The sequence below is a fragment of the Rhizophagus irregularis genome, chromosome 8, assembly GCF_026210795.1.
Source record: "Rhizophagus irregularis chromosome 8, complete sequence".
Lineage (NCBI taxonomy): Eukaryota > Fungi > Glomeromycota > Glomeromycetes > Glomerales > Glomeraceae > Rhizophagus > Rhizophagus irregularis.
In genome coordinates this window covers 3,194,322-3,211,427 of record NC_089436.1, presented here as the reverse complement: position 1 = coordinate 3,211,427, position 17,106 = coordinate 3,194,322, and the positions used below count along the sequence as shown (strand labels likewise).

Here is a 17,106-nt window from a genome sequence, read left to right as displayed (position 1 = left end):
ATAGTATTGTCGAAGTTACAGCTGATAATATCATAGGACTCTTTTACGACCTATGTTTTAAAATTTTTTTTTTCAGTTCGTAACTTATCCCGTTATATTTGCGATACCAAACACGGGATCACCGGAATCACGTGAATATTATACGACTTGACGCAGCAATTTAGTTATTTATTTTACAAATCAAACTATCAAATCAGGAAAAAATACCGGATCGGCGGATCGGGTTCAAAAATTTAGTTTGTCCCAGGTCTTATGAAAACAGCTGTAAAAGTTTCAACCGGATGACGGATTTAAAGTATAACCAATTTCTTCTTATTCATAAAGATTAATCATAATATTTCCGATATTTTATGTAAATGAATAAATAAATAAATCTTGAAGGAGTAACATTAATTTCATTTTATTTATATTATTTTTCTTTTTATTATAAGCTAGTACTGAAAGTTCAAACGAGGCGTATTAATTGATCGAATAAGCTTTTTGTATTATATTATTATAAATTATTATTTGATAAAAATTTATACTTAGTTCATTCTTGTATTACCAGAAGTTACTGTATGTTAAAGTAATCATTTCGGATATCTCGGATATTCCCGGATAATGCACATATTCGGTTATTATCAGATAAAACTATTCTTTATCCATAAACTCAAATCAGATATCTGGATTCAGACTCCAGATTTTTGTTATTAAACCGGGTGATCAGACAATTTTTTAGTTCTAAATGTCGGGAAACTGTCCGTAAGCGAATGAAAAACAATCTAATTCTATATGAATGTTTGAATGCCCGTTCAACACGTGATATGTACAATTCGGATTTAATAGTGGCTTCGTTTCCTAGTTGTATTACAAATAATTTCGAGTAACATACTGTACCTTTCAAAAATACAAATCCGCTTGCTTGATATGGTTATATGAATTATAATTTAGCCATATTTGCATCATCATTGCACTTTGTTAATTTTTCCTGTGTGGCAGTCCCATGAATTTCCGAATTTCCACGATGATAATGATCCTTTGATTGCAAAATAGTTAAGTCATAAATTTTGCTTTATATACATTTGTATATTAGATATGTTATGTTTAAAGTCTTCTTTTAAAAATTTTTTTATTTCATATTTAAGATTTTAAAAATGAATAAGAAATTTAACAATCATCTTCAAATACGGATATTTACTATGAAGGCACATTCACAATTATCTAATTTATTTACATTAATTTACTTCGTAATTTATTAATGTGTTTTTATTTATTTATTATTGAAGATCCAACAATCAATAAATTGGTTCTTTAGAAAATCTCTGAATTCAATTTGAATTTCAAACGGAAAGTTGTTATTCTTCATCACTAAATTATTAGGTAGTCCGGTGACTATCCCGGTCAAAATCGTAAATTTTACGTTAAGATTTTTACGTAAAATTAACGAAAAATGTGTCCAATAACTGTTAATGGACTATTAACTTATTAATCAGTATAATTATCATGATTTCGGACAGTAACCAGACAATACTGTCTTATAACCGAAATTTTAAAGGGGTCGTCATTTTTATTAGTATTAGCTTAATGGTTTCAACTTAAATAAGTCAAAAACATATATATTATAAATTAAAAGTTTAAATAGTCTAAGGTCCTAGGTTCGATTCCTAAGGTAAGTATAAGTTTATATATATTAAATATTATTAAAATATTTAATATTAAATTAACTATTTAATATTAAATAATTTTTTCAACAGATCGAACGTCCATATACCTGAAATTGACGGTTTATGGACGTACATAATATAACGTCCAACCTACGGAGGGTCCGTCAATGGACAGTTAGTGGACATATGTCCAATAATGGTTGCCGATCTGCCTGGAAATTTAGTGATGGCCTTTAACGATTATTAGAGTATTATATTAGCGGCTGTTGTCTTGACTGTAGTAAATTTTTATTTAATTTATTCTAGCTGTATAGATTGCTTGAACTAATATTAAATATCAACAGAAGAAATTTTAGAAAGGTTTATAAAACTTAAGTAAATTAATGCCATGTTTTCCAATTAGTTCAATTCCAATTGTCCAAACATTTTTTATCTGTTGCTGACCAAATTTGTTATTATATATTATTACTTTTTTATATATAAATGTAACAATATTTCAAGATAATGATTACTAATTTAGTACTAATCAAAATTTATGATTGCAAAAATAAATAAATAAAAAGTATTGAATATTTGAGTTCATATAATAGTTACTATTTTATACTTTATTAAATATTACATTGTATTTATAGACGAATATATGTTAAGAAAAAAATTACAAACATAGCAAGCTTAAATCCTATAAGTGGCAATTAAATCATTTGACTAGAATAATAAATTCAATGCTATTAAATGAGTAACTGTAATAAAATCATTAACTTATATAGTTCAATTGATCTAATTTTAATACTAATATATAGAATGATAAACAAACACAAATACAGAACAATATAAATCTACTGTAAAAAATTAATTATTTTTTCTGGACTAAAAGAACATCTAAATTTACCTGAGCATCTGAACATCCATTTTCTAAAGCTTTCCTATACCAATAAATAGCATTTTCTACATTTTTATCAGTTCCTTCACCTTGCTCATATAAATATGCAAGACTTTTTTGTGCATTAACATCTCCCTCTAATGCAGCTATTTTGTATGTATTAAATGCCATTTCTTTATTAATATCTGTACCAATTCCATTTTCGTAAAAGTATCCAAGCTTATATTGAGCTTCAATAAATCCTTGATTCGCTGATTTTTTATAAAATTCGAATGCCCTAACCTTGTTTTCACAGATACCCTTGCCTAACTCATAAAAATTACCTAACTTGAATAATGCAAACTCATTGTCATTTTCTGTAGCTTTATGGTACCAATAGTTAACTTTGTCCAAATCGTTCACTAATTCCTCATCGTTTTCAATAGTATCAACTTGGATATTACTGCCAGCTGCTTCATTATATAGTTCGAATCCTTTCTCTTTATCAATTTCAGTTCCAATACCATTTACATGGTAATATCCAAGTTGAAATTTTGCACTTATATGTCCATTTTCAGCTGATTTCTTATTATATTCAAATGCTTTAATTAGATCTTTATTCACACCATTTCCTAATTCATAACATTCACCCACGTTATATAATCCTGTTTTATTTCCACTTTCTGCCGCTTTATTATACCAATAAAAAGCTTTCTCTAAACACTTTTCAGTTCCTTTACCATATTGATATAAACTTCCAAGACGATTTTGTGCAAAACCATTTCCCTTTTCAGCTGCTAATTTATATAATTCAAATGCTTTTGTTTTATCAACTTCAGTACCAACTCCTTTTTTATAACAATTTCCAAGTCGAAGCTGAGCATTTAAATATCCCTGATCAGCTGATTCTTTATAATATTCAAATGCTTTGGCTTCATTTTTTTCGACACCTCTTCCATTTTTATAACAATTGCCTAAATTATATTGTGCTGTCTTATTTCCATTTCTTGCTGCCTTATTATACCAATCAAAAGCTTTTTCCAAATTCTTTTCAGTTCCTTTACCATATTCATAACAGTATCCAAGTTGTAGCAGAGCATTTAAATATTCTTGATCAGCTGATTCTTTATAATATTCAAATGCTTTAGCTTCATTTTTTTCAACGCCTCTTCCATTTTTATAACAATTGCCTAAATTATATTGTGCTATCTTATTTCCATCTTTTGCTGCTTTATTATACCAATAAAAAGCTCTTTTCAAATTCTTTTCAGTTCCTTGACCAAATTCATAACAGTATCCAAGTTGAAGCAGAGCATCTAAATATTCTTGATCAGCTGATTTTTGATAATATTCAAATGCTTTGGCTTCATTTTTTTCAACACCTCTTCCATTTTTATAACAATTGCCTAAATTATATTGTGCTACCTTATTTCCATCTTTCGATGCTGTATTATACCAATAAAAAGCTTTTTCCAACTTCTTATCAGTTCCTTCACCATATTCATAACAGTATCCAAGTCGAGGTAGAGCATTTAAATATCCTTGATCAGCTGATTTTTGATAATATTCAAATGCTTTGGCGTCATTTTTTTCAACACCTCTTCCATTTTCATAAAAAACGCCTAAATTATATTGTGCTAATTTATTTCCATTTTCTGCTGCTTTATTATACCAGTAAAAAGCGATTTTTAAATTCATTTCTGTTCCTTCCCCATATTCATATAAGAGTCCTAAACTATTCTGTGCAAAACTACTTCCTTCTTCAGCTGCCATTTTATATAATTCAAATGCTTTTGTTTTATTTACTTCAGTTCCAACTCCTTTATTGTAACAATTTCCAAGTACGTATTTTAAGTGTATATTTATATTCTTAGCAAATATTTTTGAATATTCAAATTCCCTTTGCTTATTAATTTTAATTTCTTTTTTACCGGATACAAAATATTTAGTATCTTTAGCCAGTTCATTAAATAATTCAAATGCCTTTTTTTCATCTTTATCTACCCCTTTTCCATATACGTAATATTCTCCTAATAAATATTGTGCATCATTATATCCTTTTTCAGCTATTATCTTTGCTAATTCAAATGCTTTTATACTATCTATTCCAGTTCCAAATCCATAACCATAACAATAGATAAGTTGAGATTGTGCATTTATATATCCTTGTTCAGCAGATTTCTTATATAATTCAAAAGACTTTCTTAAATCTTTTCTTACACCATCTCCTAATTGATAGCATCCACCTAAATTAAACTGTGCAAATTTACATCCATTTTCTGCTGCTTTTTGAAAATAATGGAATGATTTTTCATAATTTGTTTTTAATAATAATTTTCCAACACAATAAAATCCAAGTTGACTCAAACTTTTATGAAATAATATTTTATAAAATTTAATTTTTTTAGATTTGTCTATTTCAACCCTCACTTTTACCTTATAATATTTTTTAAGAATATTTTTTGCTATAATATTTCCATTATTTGTCGCTTTTTCATACCAACATTTGGCTTGTATCTTATCTATTTTTGTTCCAATTCCATAATAAAAACAATTGCCAACTTGTAATTGAGCATCAGCATTTTCTTGTTTAGCTAAGCTTTTATAATATTTAAATGCTATAACTTCATCTTTTTCAACTCCTTTTCCTAATCTATAACAATGTGCAAGATAAAGCTTTGCGGTATTATTTCCATTTTTAGCTGCTGTATCATACCAACAAAATGATTTATTTTCATTTTCTACAATTGCAATACCAAATTCATAAAAATTTCCTAAATAAAATTGCCCAACAACACTCCCATTTTCAGCAGATTTTTGATACCAATAAAATGCCAAGCTTAAATTAAATTTAGTCCCATATCCATCATAATAACATTTAGCAAGATATACTTGAGCAATTGGATAATTATCATCTGCTGCTTTTGAAAACAATTCAAATGCTTTAACGACATTTTCTTCTACACCAATATTATAATAATAAAATAATCCAAGAAACCAAATATGTTGCGTTTTATCTTGATTTTTTAATAACCATTTTATAAGTTTATCTGTAGCTTGATTTATCTGCAATATATGTTCACTTATTAATTGTTGAGCTTGATCAAACGTAGCACCTTTATCATGTTTCTCAATAACATATGCAATTATCTTATCTAAATTAAGAAATTCAATAAAATCGTATGATGTTTTTGTTACTTGATTTACTTGTTCTGATGTACTTGCATTTGATGGACTTTCACTCGGAGTCATTCTATTTTCATATTTCATTATATTGTTTGATTCACCTTTTGATATTATTTCATTAGTTGAACCTCTGATTTCCTTGTTTGAATCGGATGATATATTTAGTCCATCATTTGGTATTATTTGCATTTCATTATTCAAATCTATAGTTTTTTTGCTTAATTCCGGATCTATTTCAACTTCCGTTGAATGGGTTTCTTTTTTTCGATCAATGTGGTCAATTATCGCATCTATTTCAATAAGAGAGTTTATTGATTTAAGAGTTGAAGTAATTTCCTGTATATTTGGACGTTTATTCGGTTCATCTCTCCAACATTCTAAGCAATTTAAAAAAAAAAAATTAAATGCTATATATAAAAATACAATATAAAAATTTGATTGATTATTTACCTGTATATAAGTTACTATATTTAACAGGAGTTCCGTCAATAATTTTTTCTCTTCTACCATTTAATATTGATAACATTAATCTTGGACCATAATCATCTTCATGGAAAGGTATATGTCCACTTGAAATTTGCCATAATAAAACTCCAACACTATATACATCAGATTTTTTATTTAATTTATATTTTTCTTTATCATCAAAACTTTTTGGGTCCACATAAGGTATTACGCCAAGTACTGAAGTATTACTTGATGCTTCAGAAATTTTTTTTGATAAACCAAAGTCTGCTAATTTAATATTTTTCTGATGTATAAGTATATTCTTTCCATGCTTTATTACATAAAAAAAACGAATTAAAATCTATCACAGTAAACAAATTAAAATTAAATAAAAAATGAATATATATTACCAAATCACGATGAATAATATTTCCCCTATGTAAGAAATCTATAGCGCTAGCCAGCTGAGACGCTAATTTATATTTGTCCGTCCAATCAAGTTCATTAAAATGCTCTTTTAAATACGTAGTTAATGTACCGCTATCTGCATACTCCAGTACAAAAGAATATTTTTGGATCGTGTCTAAATAAAAAGCAACTTTAATAAATAAAACATTTTATTACGTAATATATAATAGTTATTCAATGTTTACCGAATTCTTCGTTTGTGATTCCATATAACCGTATTATATTTTCATGATAATCAACACTTCGGTGTAATTTTAACTAAAAGTATGATTTTGATTTTTTTCATTTAACTTTTCAGATAATAACTAGTATAAAATATATAAAATAATATACATACCTCTTTTAAAATTTTTCTAATAGTTTGTTTATTGTTACTATCAACAAAAGATTTCAAAGCGAAAACACGATTGTAGACTTCACAATTAACACTATAAACATTTCCGTATGAACCTCTTCCTATTGGATGAATATTTTTGAAGTTTGAATATTCATATAATTTGATATTCTCATCGTCAATTGAACTCTCCAACCAGTTAAGATAATAATTTAAATCTTTTATTTCGGCATTTTTTGACATTTTTTTTTTTTTTCCAAGAAATAAAATTTGCTAAATGATTTGCGAAATTAGAAATAGTTTAGCCCGTCGTCTTGTAAATCATTCTTATTCTGTCTTTAGATTGTAACAAATAATATTCATATGATCGTCAAATGTACAACAGTAACCGAGTAACGCCACCAAATTTTTTACCACGTGACCTAATAATATTCATCACCGGCATCACAATTCACCGCGTCTTCACTGTTTATATTTATCTGAGGGACTTGGTTTTTTTTGTCTCCCAAAATTATGTTTTTCACTTCCCCTTAAATGTCACCGGTCACGTGGGGTGAAATTTTAAATTATAAAATTGGTGTTACTACTACGGTAATTATGCACAACAGTATTTGTATTACTTAAGCACTTGCCTGCTTGACATAAAAATAAATAAATAAATATGTAAATATGTACAACAGTACTACATTTCATGTAGCTTTCTAAATTAAGCGTCATTGTCAATATTTAGTGAAGCGAAATAAATCACTAACGTTTTTATTTTTTAAATAATGATTATGATTACTTTAATTATCTTTTTTTTTTTACATGTACAGTAATTCAGTTTGCAAAATTTTCTTATTTTTTGAAAACTTATTTTAGATATTTATAATTTTTTTATAGATTAATAATAAAACTGAATGATTCATTGATTCATGTAACAGACCCATTTACAGTGGATATTTATCCGAATCCTGAACCTATAGTTCATTCTAAAATTAGTGAATTTTATCAATCTGACTTTTTGCAAATTTCTTAATAATTTATTTATAAATGTACTATACATTTTATAATATACAAATTATAATAAATTATTGTTTTCCATTGTAAAAAAAGCATTAAATTTTATTGTAGTGGTTAAAACGTTTAGTAACCAATAATTGTCACTGGAATAAATATTCCACGTAAATAATTGTTTGTTATTTATTGTTAAATGATAAATATGAAAAACAGTACAAGTGCCTCCCGTCGGTTATAACGACACTCTTCGGACCATTAGCAATTTTTTTCTAATTGTAGTTAATATAACGACATCAAAGGAATCCAAAAAAAAAAAAAATAGTGTGTCGATCGTTATACAATAATATGTCATTATGTCCTTAGAAAGAATATTTTACTTAAATACCATCTCGCTAAATACCACTTTTCCCGAAAGACTTTTTATTTCACCGAAATCTATTTTTGAAAAAATCAAAAATTTAGGATTATCTATACATTTTGTTCAATCACTTTCATCAGTCTCACGTATCTGAAATAAGATTCTTGCAAAAAAAGGGGCAATTAGGAACATGTCATGTACAGTGACCCTTGTGACTTGTGTGTAGTGTATGGCTAGGTACATATGGTTGCACTGAGTATACTGTACGTACATACATTGGCAAATAAATATTATTAATTAAATCATCAAAACGTACAGTACGTAAATGATAAGGCGCAGCCGCAGTAACTGTCCTACACTTCGACCATCACATCCCACCAGATTTTGCGCTGTTTATATTTTTTTTTTGAGTATGCAAATTCTTATTTGTCACCCCTTGTTCGCTTTCACGTGTTCGTGAATAATGCCGTAACGCCGGCCCTGTGATACAGTGCGACTGGTCGTAAACATATGCTGCACCACTGGATACATTTATACATATGGTTAGTATACATACGTACAAAAAATATGTTTGTCATGTCGTACAATCACAAAATCTGCACATCACTATACACTACATACATAGGTGTCTATACACTATACAAAACATCTTTTTATATAATCAAAAAATGATAGATTAAATGTGTAATAATTTAAGCGTTGAACAATACAAATTTAAAAAGAATACTAAATACTTATAAATTTCGCAATCACGATACGTGATAAAGTATCTCGATGATCGATGATGATCTCTACTAGCTATAATGAAAAAGATGATATTAGGTCAAAAAACATAAATATTAAACACAAACAATATCGTGAAAGCTCGATAGTTGGCGTAATAACTTTTGTAATTTAAAAATTTCTGTTCTAATTGGAGTAGATACTATTTAAAACATAATATAATAAAACTCAATATTCTCGATAATTACATCGATTGGTATTATAAAACACGTGATAAAAGATTTCATTTCTATAGTATTGTACCATCAAATTTCAAAAAAAATTGATCCAATGAAGTAAAATTGTTTATAATACGTATTTAATTTCGCAGAGTATGTACAAATAAACTTGATTTATTAAATAAAAACCAAAAATTTTTATTAGTTGGAAATAAAATATAGATCATGTACGTTAATTCTTGCATGTACTACCACTCAGTTCACCATCTTATATATAATTATTTATATGATATTCCAGCGCGGTATAGTGAAAGTGAAGTTATTTCAGCCATCAAAAATTTAGGAAATGTACATAGAATAAGGATAAAAAAGCATTACAAATACCAATCGGTAAGGGCTGAAATTTCCCTGTTCGATGAAAATGAAGATGATTTTGTAAAAGAGACTTGGAAGGTACAACTCTTAATTGGAAGAAGTGAGAAAACACAAAATACGATGCAAGTTCGCTGGTTCCCAGGACAAAGTACAGTTAAATCTATAAAAGAAAAATGTAAGTGGAAGGCGTACAAAATAATTCGTTCGAGTTATTATCAAGACGTGGCTAGAAAAAATTACTCTTTTGAGTATGGCAAAATGGCGCGTTTTGGGAAAAATTTGGTATTCCTTGCATACTTTAAAAATAAAGAACAGTTGGATGCAGCTAGGGCTTTGGACAAAGGTGCAGATGACACTTGGATTATTCATGGTAAGGGTTTGGGCAATCTATCAGAAGAAGTCTCAAAGAGGGACTCATGTTATGATTTGGTCAGCACTACGCCGAAGGATAATGGAAAAGGGAAATTTGCAATTAAAGAAAAACAAGCGTGGTCACACCAGCAATTATAGACAATGTAAGTACAGAAGAGGTGGTTGACGTCTTAAATAAATATAGGTAAAATTTATTGGATGAAGTGCCACAAAATAATGCGTCAACTTCAATAAAAAATTATGCCTCACCAGAGAAAGTGGTAGATGTGGTTTTGGATTGAGAGCTGAAATAAATAAAGAGTTGTCCCAAGACGAAAAAGAAGACGCGAGTTGGATAGAAAAATGTAGAAATGGATATGCCGCGCTAGTAACGGAATTAAAAGAAGGAAAAAAGAAGATAGATAAAGAAAGAGCAAAACGAGACGCCTTACAAAAAAAAGTGGATGAGAGACAGATACTTTTGGATGAAATTAAAATTAAAAAAGAGCCAGAAGTGGAAACCAACAAAAGTACAAAACAGGTGTCGCCGATAGAATTGCACGAGTATGAGTCGATAAATGAATCATGTAGTAGTAGGCTGGTTAATAAGACTCATACTAAGGAAGAGTTAGCTGAGTGGGCGAAGTTTTACAAAAATCAGTACCAGGAAATAATAAAAGACGCGCAACGAAAACGCTCATTGGCGAAACAAGGTGATCGGGTAAAGGAGGAAGAAGGTATAGATAGTGATAGTGATGAAGATAAAGAAGGAGAAGTGGTGGTAAGTACGGAATCAAGCAACAAAAGAGGAGGGAAACCCGGTAGTCGAGGAAAAGGTAGAGGAGGTAGACGTAGATTAGTTTAAAAAAAGTAGTTTCTTTTATATAGACATTTCATAGTGTAAATAGTGTAAATAGACAATATGGATAAATAGTTTTTCGTAGTTGTGTAGTATTTAGAGGTGGTCGTGTGTTGACCGAGCGGTAGGCCGAAGCGCCCGGTATGGAGAGGGTGTCAGTGCTTGACATTGGCAACTTCAATGTGATTCTTTTTTAAATTAATTTTGTGAATGGTGCGCTTTTTACGATTTTAATTAAGAAGTTTCGCGTTTACGCGAGTGAAAAAAAATATATATATATATATATATATAATTATTTATGAAACTATGATTCAAAAAAATCACGAGCACCAGATTATTCCTTTTTTAAAAAAAACATTTAAAATCTAAACTGTAAACATGCGGAAATTTCCCTACGATTTTACCATAAATTCGGTCTTATCTTTTTTCATAATAAACAAGTTGATGTCATACTAAACTCGGCTGAAAGCTCTAAAACATGATGTTAAAAGTATAAATATTTGTATAATTTTCGTGAAAAATAAAATTTGCTAATTAACGAGTAATAAAACGTTATTGCTAATTCATGGCTAAGATTACGAATTTTTATCGACAACGGTTACTGAAATTGTCATATGACTTGATTTTTACTTAACTTATTAAATCATTATTTTCCAGGTATGTAATACGAATGACCAAAAATTTCTATAAAGTGTCACCTGTTAATCGTTAGTTTTTTTTGCCTAGCAATAGCGAAAGAAATTAATTTTTCTCAGGTCTACGAACGTCTTAAAATAAAAATTATTTTTCAACATTAACCTAAATATGAAAATATTTCGAAATAATTTTAAAGTACAGTAAATTAATTATTACAAAACTATTTTATATGCCAATTTTCATATCTTCCGTTAATAATAATTCAAACGATGTTAACGTGTTAAAATGCAACACCAAATTTACATTAGATTTCTTTTTTACCTTTGTTTTAAAACAATTATAAATAATCATGGTTTAACTTGTAGTAGTATATAATTACTTTATACACAAATACACATAAAAAAAAATAATTAAAATATATTTTTTTAAAAGAATAATTTTATTTTACTTTGTCTATAAATTGTGAACAACAAAATTTTTTTTTAAAAAAAAAATGATCGTGAAAATGTTATTTAAATGAAATATTATTAGTTCTTGTAGTGTCTCTAAAAAAAAAACTATATATTAAATGTTCGAAAGTGACATTATCTATCTAATTATTTACTTGAAACTAAATGAAATTGTTCAATAAATCATATCCTCCTTGATTATGGACGAGTATCCTCTTATGCTTTTTTACTTATATCCATATCGTATCTTTTATTGTCATATAGTTTAATTCCCTTCGTTTCCATATCTTTACGAAGGTTTTCATATGTTTTCGAAAAATATTGAGTATACATATATGACCTAACACCAAATGGAAGCAACCAATCACCATCCCTATAAAGAAGATCTTTTCTTAAAAATTTTTGACTAGAATCTAATTCTAATGGAATAGTTCTATCTTTAACCAATATGGCTGGAAAAATAGAACTGATATGATCAAATATATAATTCATAAGGTTCCAAGAAGGTCCAATATCAGGAGAGAAACGATTACGATAAGTCTCGATATCATCATGCATTAATAAACCGCCAACTTCTACGATATTTTCTATCATCCACAAAAGAGTTGCATTAGTTATTCTTTCATTACCTTTAAATGATAAAAAAGCTCCACCACCAATTTCACTATGTACACCCGGAAACCAAGTTTCTTTTACGATAGTACCAGATTTGTTCGGAAGTATACGACAAGGTCCAAAGAAAGCATTGTTTTCATGAGTAGCTAAAGCTTGACAAGCATTTTTAACTATACTAGGTACAGTTTGATCATAGAATTCCAAATATTTAAAACCATCACCAATTACATAACCGGGTAAACCATGAGCGCCAACAGTATCCCATAATCCAAGGAATTTTATAATTGGTTTTTTAGAATCAGGATAACTGAAAGATTTTTTAAATTCTTCAGAAGCTTTTGCTTCCGGGTGCTTAGCTAAATCTCTATCACGATAAAAACCATAAGCGAGATCAACACTTTTGTCAATTTGATCAGGGTTGATTTCTCGATTTAATATTCCACAATTTCTTAACATTCCAGCAATACATCTCGCAGTATAAGCGCCACGACTAAAACCAAAAAGCCATATATCATCATCAGGATGATAATGATCAACTATAAATCTGTAACCTTCTTTGATTTTATTATCAAGACTTAGAGCCATAGCTCCATCAACGATAAAATTCCAGGCCAATTCACCAATTCCAATTCCGTCTATATACAAAATATGTTGTTCATAATCTCTCTCAATTAATTCTTTATATAATGTAAAAACGTTTGTTTGGGAATTTGGATTATTCCATGTTCCATCACACATTACGACAATATTTCTACCCATTTTTACAGAATTTTCTTGTTTTTATTAAAAAGATTTGTGGTTTTTTTTTTATATAGAAGAAATAACACTGAAAAGAAATATGAATGGTTTTTATTAAAGATTTGTGGTTTTTTTTTTATATAGAAGAAATAACACTGAAAAGAAATATGTATGGTTTTTCTTAAAGGTTTGTGTTTTTTTTTTTATTTAGTAAAAATAATACTGAAAAGAAATATGAATGAAATTTAAAACGAAGAAATTGGGGTAATATTTATAACATTTGAAAAAATAACAAAACTTATGATTTTACGAAAATACTTATGATGATCACCCAAATGACGACAGACGGAATTCAAATTCCAGTAAAATAAATTCCCTGATTTGTTTCAAATAACGTTTTTTCATTCAAAACTATAATTAGAAAACGGCAAATTTTAATTTAATTGTCTTTTCTGAAAAAGTTAAGTCTATTTGAGTTAAAAATAACTTTAAAGTTAAAACAACAAGATTAAAAGGATGATCACTAACCAAAATCAGATTATTGATTGAGAATGATTATCCTTTATCAGTTTAGTCAATTTTTTATCGGCTTAGTTGAATTCATTGGCAAAAAAAAAAACAAATCTATCTTTTTTCTGATTGGTTACAATTGTTTATTTTTATTTATAAATTTTTTCTTAATCCGTTTTTATCCATAATTTTTTTTTTTTGGCGTTATAATATAATTTCAATCGAAAAATCGGTAACTCGTGCGACATAAATAAATCAAACAATTCAAATGAAAATATGATTATCATATGACATCGTTTATTTATATCAAAAAACAATATGAAAATATTGTGATATCAAAACACCTTCGAACGATTTGAGGCTTATCATTCAAAATATCAAAACCATTTTCTCTCGCCATTACTATATTAAAAGGATTATTCTATTATTCATATTTCAGATGCTGAAATTGTTTAATTTTAGACAATACAGTTGCGATGTAGTTGCTTATGTAACAAATGAATTTTATTAAAATTATGATTTTTTTTCAATTATCCGAAATTGAGAGATTTTTATTGCATCAATAACTTTGTCTTTATAGTGAGTTCGAACCAACTTGGTTAATTTTCCATATTAGTATTTTTGAAAAAGTTCTTATCTGTTGCAGAAATCCATTGCAATCGTCACATCATCATTAAGTGGTCAGTTTGATTAGAATTTATATCTGAAATTTTTTAGGATAATCATGATCCATTTGTAAATAATTCGATAGATTTTTTTTGCCGATGATCAAAAAATGATCAATGCATTTGATTTAGATCATTGACAATCATATCTGAAATGAAAATTGTGAAAACGTAAAAAACATTTTTTTTTCGTTGAAAAAAAAAAAATCAAGAAAAAATTTATAAAAATAAAATAGGAAATGGCTTTCCTTTTTTGATTTATCTCAGGCACTTTTTTTCGCTAAAAAAATAATAAAAATAAAAAAGGGAAATGGCTTTTCATTTTTGATTTAAGTTTTTATTTTATTTATTTTTATTTTATCTCTATATCCAAACTTTTTATCGAAAAATTCATAAAATTTAAAAAAGGAAAATGACTTTCATTTTTGATTTACTTCATAAAATAATTTGACTTTTTTAATTAAAAAAAAAAAAATAGAATCAAAATGAAAAAAAATGATGTATTCGAATTTGCAGATCACTATTTACAATTGATTTTTCATTTTTTTCATTCTTAAAAAAGTCATTAATCTTAAAAAGGAAATCATTTTCTTATTTTTAATCTAGTAAAAAAAAGTTTTGAATTGATGAAAAAAAAAAAGATTGTGATAAAAATATTTGACTAATCTAAAAAAGAAAGACAGATATCGAAAGTCAATGTAATCTTGATTTGATCGTTAAAAATAAAGAAAAATTTCATGCTACTATGAGCATATTCTGTATAATAGAAACCCAAATTTAATGATTACAAATCTGGAACAGAAGTTTTTAGAATGGGACCACAGTCTTATGAAAAATTTAAATGGAAAGCGTCTTATAATACACGCAAAGGGTCCCCATTCAAAACAATGTTAATCCCTTACATTGTACAGTACAATATGTTTGAAAATTTACATTCATCTCTCTCTCGTTAATCCCCCTCCCTCTCTTTCATCCATTATTCTTTCATTTTCATTTCATGGCGTTTCTTCTTCTAATTTCTTTAAATACTTTTCAGTCTGAAAAAAGAAGAAAGAATAAAAGAAAAGTGGCTCTTCGGCTCTTTGATACTGTTTTTTGGTAAGTGTTGTAATGTTTTTTAACTTATTTATTCCATCTTTTAAAAAATAGCTACTGATTATTAGTATTTTTTTTTTAGATGATTTGTTCTTCTGATTTTTAGACATGTGGGAAATTCAATAAGAAGGAGTTCTAACAAAACAATTACGCGTGAGTATTCAGTGACTTAGACGCGTGGGAAGTTGGTGTTCTTTGAAATAAGTAATTCTTTTTTTGATTTTTTGGATACTTGGATATGTGAAAAATTCAGCGAGGGTTTTTTCTTACTCTTTTATGAAACGTTTTTAATCTTCCTTTTTTTAGACAGTCCAGAACGCAAAATTTGCAACTCTGTATTTTTCTTTAGTTTAGAGTTGGATTTTGGTAAGAACCCAGGATTTTTCTAATATATTTCTTTTAATGAAATGCTTACTAACATTTCATTCTTTTCATTCTTTTTAGACGGTTAGTACTTATGGGTTTTTGGACGTGCGAGAATTAGGTAGAGGTGGCCGAAGCTTTATTTCAATTTATTTTAACAAAACGTTCACTAATAACCTTCTTTTCTTTTAGAAGGTCCAATTTCATTTTTTTTTATTTTGTAGGATTCTGGTTCTGATCTGAATACTGACAGAATCCTAGATAAGTTTTTGAAACAATTTTTGAAATCTATTTATTTTTTTAATCCATTGAAAATTCGCACTCTTACGCCGGTGCAGTGAACTTCTTTCGTCTCAACAGGACGCTGTACGATGATATGTATGTGCTCGTCGGCTGGCTGGGAGGTAAAATGTTTGCTAATCTTCGAAAGTGGAAGCAGTTCCACGCCACCAAGCTCGTCCTTGTCTTTATTTTTTTTAATTCATAGGAACCCGCCCAGTTCACGACTTGGATGGTAATTTTTTGTAGGTATAATACGATTTTTGCAGAGAACACACGTATTTATTGTTTTTTATTGTGAATTTACTATATGTTCAATGTAAAGAATACATAAATTTACTTTAAATATATTAAATGGTACTTTAAAACTTTTATAAAACATTTGTACAGCCACTTTAAATCATTTAAATTGCTACTTTAAATTATCAATAAATTTTCTATATTAAATACATATCGCTGCGTTGAATTTAACATACGCCTACTGTATTAAATGGCGGTATATGTGTAAATTATTTCTTGGGTAAAAAAAAAAATGTAAATTTTTTTTTATGTTTTCGTAGTATTCAATTTGCGAGTAAAAAACGCGTTATTATTATAATGTTATGACTTTATGACAAAATTATAAAATTTAAAATTTCAAAGTTAAAATAAAATAGTTTATTAGGACGTCGCCTGGGCGATCGTCGCCTGGGTTTATGTCACATGATGTACAATATATATCTGATATAGCTAATATAATTTTATCGCAAAAGATATTTAAAAAAAAATTTTTTTTGCAAACATATTTATTCAAAATAATCTTATTTAATGAAATTTTATTTGCAAATATTAAAATTTAAGTCGCACATTTACGATTTTAAAGAAAAAAATTACTGTATTTATTTTTAATGAAGTGATACAAATAAAAGAAACAATAATAATAAATAAATAAGATAA

General features: G+C 27.8%; 4 protein-coding genes across 4 annotated transcripts; 2 read left to right on the top strand and 2 right to left on the bottom strand.

Moving 5' to 3' along the window:
- Positions 1–2,496: 2,496 nt before the first annotated feature.
- On the bottom strand, positions 2,497–7,180 carry OCT59_028600 (uncharacterized protein; the record flags this gene model as incomplete). Its single annotated transcript, XM_066147408.1, has 5 exons — positions 2,497–6,065; positions 6,139–6,466; positions 6,546–6,718; positions 6,789–6,861; positions 6,941–7,180. The coding sequence occupies 5 exons, from the start codon at positions 7,178–7,180 to the stop codon at positions 2,497–2,499; spliced, it is 4,383 nt and encodes a 1,460-aa protein (XP_065994119.1).
- Positions 7,181–9,460: 2,280 nt separating this feature from the next.
- OCT59_028599 (uncharacterized protein) lies at positions 9,461–10,826 on the top strand (the record flags this gene model as incomplete). Its single annotated transcript, XM_025332299.2, has 2 exons — positions 9,461–10,098; positions 10,235–10,826. The coding sequence occupies 2 exons, from the start codon at positions 9,461–9,463 to the stop codon at positions 10,824–10,826; spliced, it is 1,230 nt and encodes a 409-aa protein (XP_025173968.2).
- Positions 10,827–11,856: 1,030 nt separating this feature from the next.
- Positions 11,857–13,736, bottom strand: OCT59_028598 (uncharacterized protein). The gene has a single exon (XM_025319375.2). It carries the CDS (start codon positions 13,277–13,279, stop codon positions 12,122–12,124), a length of 1,158 nt encoding a protein of 385 aa, XP_025173969.2. The 5' UTR covers positions 13,280–13,736; the 3' UTR covers positions 11,857–12,121.
- A 1,509-nt stretch (positions 13,737–15,245) lies between these two features.
- OCT59_028597 (uncharacterized protein) lies at positions 15,246–16,419 on the top strand (the record flags this gene model as incomplete). Its single annotated transcript, XM_066147407.1, has 9 exons — positions 15,246–15,322; positions 15,470–15,531; positions 15,611–15,617; positions 15,694–15,712; positions 15,883–15,894; positions 15,973–16,012; positions 16,084–16,111; positions 16,252–16,295; positions 16,379–16,419. 9 exons carry the CDS (start codon positions 15,246–15,248, stop codon positions 16,417–16,419), a joined length of 330 nt encoding a protein of 109 aa, XP_065994118.1.
- Between the last annotated feature and the right edge of the window lie 687 nt (positions 16,420–17,106).